This window comes from Nicotiana attenuata, unplaced genomic scaffold (genome assembly GCF_001879085.1).
Source record: "Nicotiana attenuata strain UT unplaced genomic scaffold, NIATTr2, whole genome shotgun sequence".
In the NCBI taxonomy this organism is placed as follows: Eukaryota; Viridiplantae; Streptophyta; class Magnoliopsida; order Solanales; family Solanaceae; genus Nicotiana; species Nicotiana attenuata.
Window position 1 is genome coordinate 94675 of NW_017673608.1, and position 4727 is coordinate 99401.

The 4727-nt window shown below is 35.8% G+C and overlaps 1 protein-coding gene across 2 annotated transcripts; it reads right to left on the minus strand.

The window, feature by feature from the left end:
- Positions 1–1138: 1138 nt before the first annotated feature.
- LOC109216851 lies at positions 1139–4481 on the minus strand. Of its 2 annotated transcripts, none has more exons than XM_019381064.1 (2): positions 4353–4481; positions 1139–2924 (listed from the first exon to the last, which is right to left on the minus strand). In XM_019381064.1, exon 2 carries the CDS (start codon positions 2643–2645, stop codon positions 1779–1781), a length of 867 nt encoding a protein of 288 aa, XP_019236609.1. In that variant the 5' UTR covers positions 2646–2924; positions 4353–4481; the 3' UTR covers positions 1139–1778. The 2 variants fall into 2 exon arrangements, with proteins under 2 accessions (XP_019236609.1, XP_019236608.1); XM_019381063.1 differs by lacking the exon at positions 4353–4481 and adding an exon at positions 3944–4346.
- Positions 4482–4727: the final 246 nt, after the last annotated feature.

The window sequence follows — 4727 nt, forward strand, 5'->3', positions numbered from 1 at the left end:
TATTATCTAAAGGTAAGAAATTCAAACACTTTTATGTGCAATTGCTGAAGCAATCCAACAGGATAAAATAAAAATAAAAACTTGGTAAATAAATTGTAGAATCCCTCCAACACTCATACAACACATTACACGAAAAAGAAGAAGAGAAGGAAGTGTCAAACTTCTGTATAGGCCTCTTACACACTAACAATGTATATACATCCTTATAACCTGAAAAAATATATAATTATACAATATTATACAAAAATATACACATTTATACATAATTATACAATACTGTATAACTTTGTATAAACATGTATAATAGTGTATAAGAGGTGTTTGTATATCCATATACACAATTATACACTAGTATACAGTGTTGGTACAAACTGCTACATAGTTATGATTTTTATCCAAACCCAATTTCAGATTCGAGACTTCAAGGTCATAATAATAATGACCAGAACTTGAAACTTCAAAATCTTCCAACATTAATGGTTATTTTTTGGTGCAAATCAAGTTTGAGAGCTATTTATTTTCAGATCTGTGTGTATTTTCATGTTTCTTTCAAAAATCTTCTTCATTCTTCTGCTTGCCACCATGGATGACGGAGTCTTTCTTCGAGCCTTCTTCGAGCCATTAATGGCAGAACTGCGTGGGGGGTAGAGGAGGGGGAATAGCGGGGGCTAGGTTAAGAGAGGATGAGGGATCTATGTGGGTTAGAAAGAAAGAAGTGAGAGAGAGAAGGGAATGAAGAAAGAAGAAAATAATAAAAACCCTAAAAGTATGTCTTTAATAGTGGGCTAAAGGCTGAAAAGTTTTTTTCTAAGTTATGTACAACATGATAGGGTAAGAGCTTCAAATGTGGGCCATTTTCGGTTGGGCTATTAGGCCAAGTGACATGGGCTGTAATTCTTTCTATTCAAAGCATCATCATAAGCAATTAACTAATTACTCAACGTAAAGAGAATACTCTCAAAAATGATTTTCACCTTACCTTGGTTCGCTGCATTTTCAAAGTAAAGTGGTGAGATTATAATGAAAAAGCAAAAAGTATCCCTTTCTTTTTCATTCCTTTTCTCTTTGTGTTAAAATAGAGAACAAAAAGTTTAGAATGTTACTGTGCAATCAAAGAGCTAAAGCATTTTCCTGAGTATAGAAGTAGAGGAGGAGGAGCACGGAGGATAGACTCCTCGGTCTCCTTCTGTATTCCAACTTTATTTTGGAAAAACATGTATATAATTCACTAAAGTTATGTATTCCACACTTACTGAATCAACTGTAGCACAAGGCTCAACATCTTGATCTATACACTAAATCACTTCCGCAGAGTATGGCACTACCAGGTTTTCGGCAGCAAAACTAGAAGGCCTCCTCACACTAATTTCATAGCTTTCTTTCCGGTGCTCCTCTGACTCATTTTCTAGCTTATGTGAATGACGGAATACTTCATCATACAACTTTTTGCTGACAACTGGCTGAGGTGAGAAACCGCCAAATGTACTATTTAAGTGGTAAGAGTTGCTAAAGGAACCTTCACACTGAACAGATACAGAAGGAATTTCAATAGAAGGAAATAACGGAATCTCAGCCCCTTCAGTTAGCCATTCCTTGTAGTAAAGTGCAAACTGAAAAGCGCCTTTGTCCAGATTTTCATAGTACATTTTTTCAAGAAACTTCAGCTTCCTTGACTTATGATATAGATCACCAAGAAAATTAGCTTCTGAATCATACCAGACCTTCAAATGTGAAAGATGAGGAAGAAAAATGTGATCCCACAAATCCTGGCAACAAACCTAAAAAGGTGAATCACAGAAAACTTGCAGTAAGTGCTTTGCAGCTATACGATCCTTCTTCTGTATCTTATATATGACACTGAGATACAGATGAGCACAAGCTGCCAATTTAAAATTAGGAATACCAGATGTAAACCCATCTCGTAAATCGTTTGAGTTCAACCCCGTTATTACACTAAGCTGAAGTGAGGTTTTCTTAAGCTCTTTTTCATTCGCGCAATCCTCTGCAGCTCTTTGAACTGTTCCTATAGCTTGTTCAAGAGTAGCTAGGACCTTGCTTTCAGTATTTAGGCCTTCTTCTAATCCAACAAAATATAGGGACGCAAAAATATTGTGACAAAGTGATGTCCTAAAATCTCCATCTATGAGAAAACGTTTTATATATCCAGTCAAGATAGAGATTACAGCGTGAACAACAACTTCATCAAGAGCAGGAACAGCCGCAGTGCGCTCAATCTCGGCTTTCCTTAGGCTTCCAGCTGCACCATAACTTTTGTTGGTTAACGAACTTCTGGTTGATGTGCTGTAGGAGGTCTCAGGCTGTTCAATATGTTTCTGATAATCATCTCTAAAGCTTGGATGTCCTGAAAGAAGTTTACCAGAATTATTGAGACATTTTGTTGTTGCTTTTGTATCTTTTCCGAAGGATTGTCGCTTTCCTTCTGCTTCCTCACTTCTGCTAGAAGACCTGCCTTCACCACTCCCATTTCTGTAAGTTTGATCCGAGTATATATGATTGTATCTCGAACCACTTTGCTCTCCAACCTCAACTATCTCATTGCTTTGAGAAGCATCAGCAGCGAGCAATTCATCAAAAGAACTAATGCTTATTCTCTTAACATCCGATGATAGATCGCACGAGCCCATCCTGTGCTTACTTTCCTTCTTTTGCCTCCTGTCTGCAAAATTGACACTTGGGGTCTTATCTTTCAAGTCATGCCACGGGATAGCAAATTTTGTCTCTAGATTTTTCTTGTGCCTGATGAAGACACAGGTTTATGAGGTTCTTGAAGTGGATAAATAGGTCCACTTCTTGCCTTTGAAGCTCTAGGCACTGTTTTTGACATCCTCCTATTAAATCCTTCCTTTGCAAGGAGGTCCTCGAGTGACATGGCCATCTTCACTTAGATTAGAATATCAAACCACCTAAATGAGAGCAAACAAAAGAGATAGTTCAATTCCAATTAATCTGATGATTCTACCACAGGAAATCCTTAAAAATAAAAACTCAAGTTTCAAATACCTTACTGTGTTGTTTTAAATATACTCATTTCCTCAACAGATGTTTGCAATCACACAAATAAAATAAATAGATAAAACATCAAAACTCTGAATTGCACAGGTCATATACTTCACACCAAAAGAAAATCTCTAGATACTTAAACCGCCAATTAGCTCTACTCTCCAATCAACCATTTCATCAGAAGGGGAAAGAAAGAAACAGAAAAAGAATCTTAGATTTGAAGAACAACTTAAGTTTCACAAAACTATCATTGAACACCTTAATATCTGCTCAAATAAAAGAGATCAAAACAAGGCAAAACTAAATAAATTAAATAAATAAACCTGTTAACGTTAGAACTTTAAAAATATCAACTTTATTCTTCTTCTAATCAAACTCAGTTCTAAAGTTACTCTAACTAAACATGAACAAGTCATTAACAAGAATTCGGAAAAGTATTAAAATGTCAATTCCATATCTCTTCTAACCAAAACCCAATATTCCAACTTTGCAACAGACCCTCCAAGAACAAAAAGGGCATAATCAAGAAACATAAATATGAGCAAACCTTAAAAGTACAAGTGTGAAAAAGGAAGTACCTTACAGCTTGTATTATCTTCCATCAAAAGACCCCATAAACCAAACAAGAAAAACACATAAAACCCACCAAGAACCGGTGATATCCTTTTAATTTTCTTAGTTGGAAATTTGGATTGGGAAAACTATAAAATGTCAATTCCATCTTTCTAACCAAACCAAACATTCCAGAGTGTATCTTAACTATGCAACATACCCTACAACAACAATAATTACCCCTCGACTATATGAATCCTTACTGACCATGTTTCTCCATTCAAGCTCATCTTATAAACTATGCAAAATACCCTCCAAGCAAAAAATAGGAAACAATCAAGAAACACAAATATGAGCAAAAAAGAAGTACCTTTCAGCTTGTATTATGTTCCATCGGGAGACCCCATAAACCAAACAATAAAAACACATAAAACCCACTAAAAACCAGTGAATTTCCTTTGATTGGAACTTTGGATAGAGTACACAAACAAAAGGGGTATAAAATCTTCCCAGAAAAACTGAGATGCTTATGAAAGGAAACTCAAAGGCCATTGAGTGGATGAATGAAAACAGAGGAAACAACAAAAAGAGAGGAAATTGCTCAAAGGTTACACTGGGCAGCAATAATGGAGAGAAAGGAGAGAAAAAAGACAGAGAAACGGACATAATTAGAAAATGCGCCAAGTACACTGGGAATTTCTAGTCACAACAGTCACTTTAAGTGTACAAGGTACAACTATGTTAGCTCTTAGTACAAGACTCATGATGCATATATTTACCTGGCTGAAGCTACATCTCTCTACTCGGTTTGGCAGGCCAAAAGCTTTTAACTGGCCGTTTCCTTCGTCGCTTTCAAAAAACAAACTGAGAAATAAAAATAAATACATGTGCAGACTCAAATTGCAAACTGTAGGACAGTAGGAGAATATTTTTTGGGATTAATGCAAATTTTGGATCAAATAAATTATAATTGTGATGAAATGGGCATTACATGAGATATCAGTGTTAGGGATCGTTTGGTAGCCGGTTAGAATGGAGTTATCCATGTATTAAATGTAGGATAACTTTATACATTGTTTGGTTAAAAGAAGGGGGAAGAATAATCTCCACATAGAAGCTAGCATAAGTTATACAATGTTTGGTTGTTTTTTCCT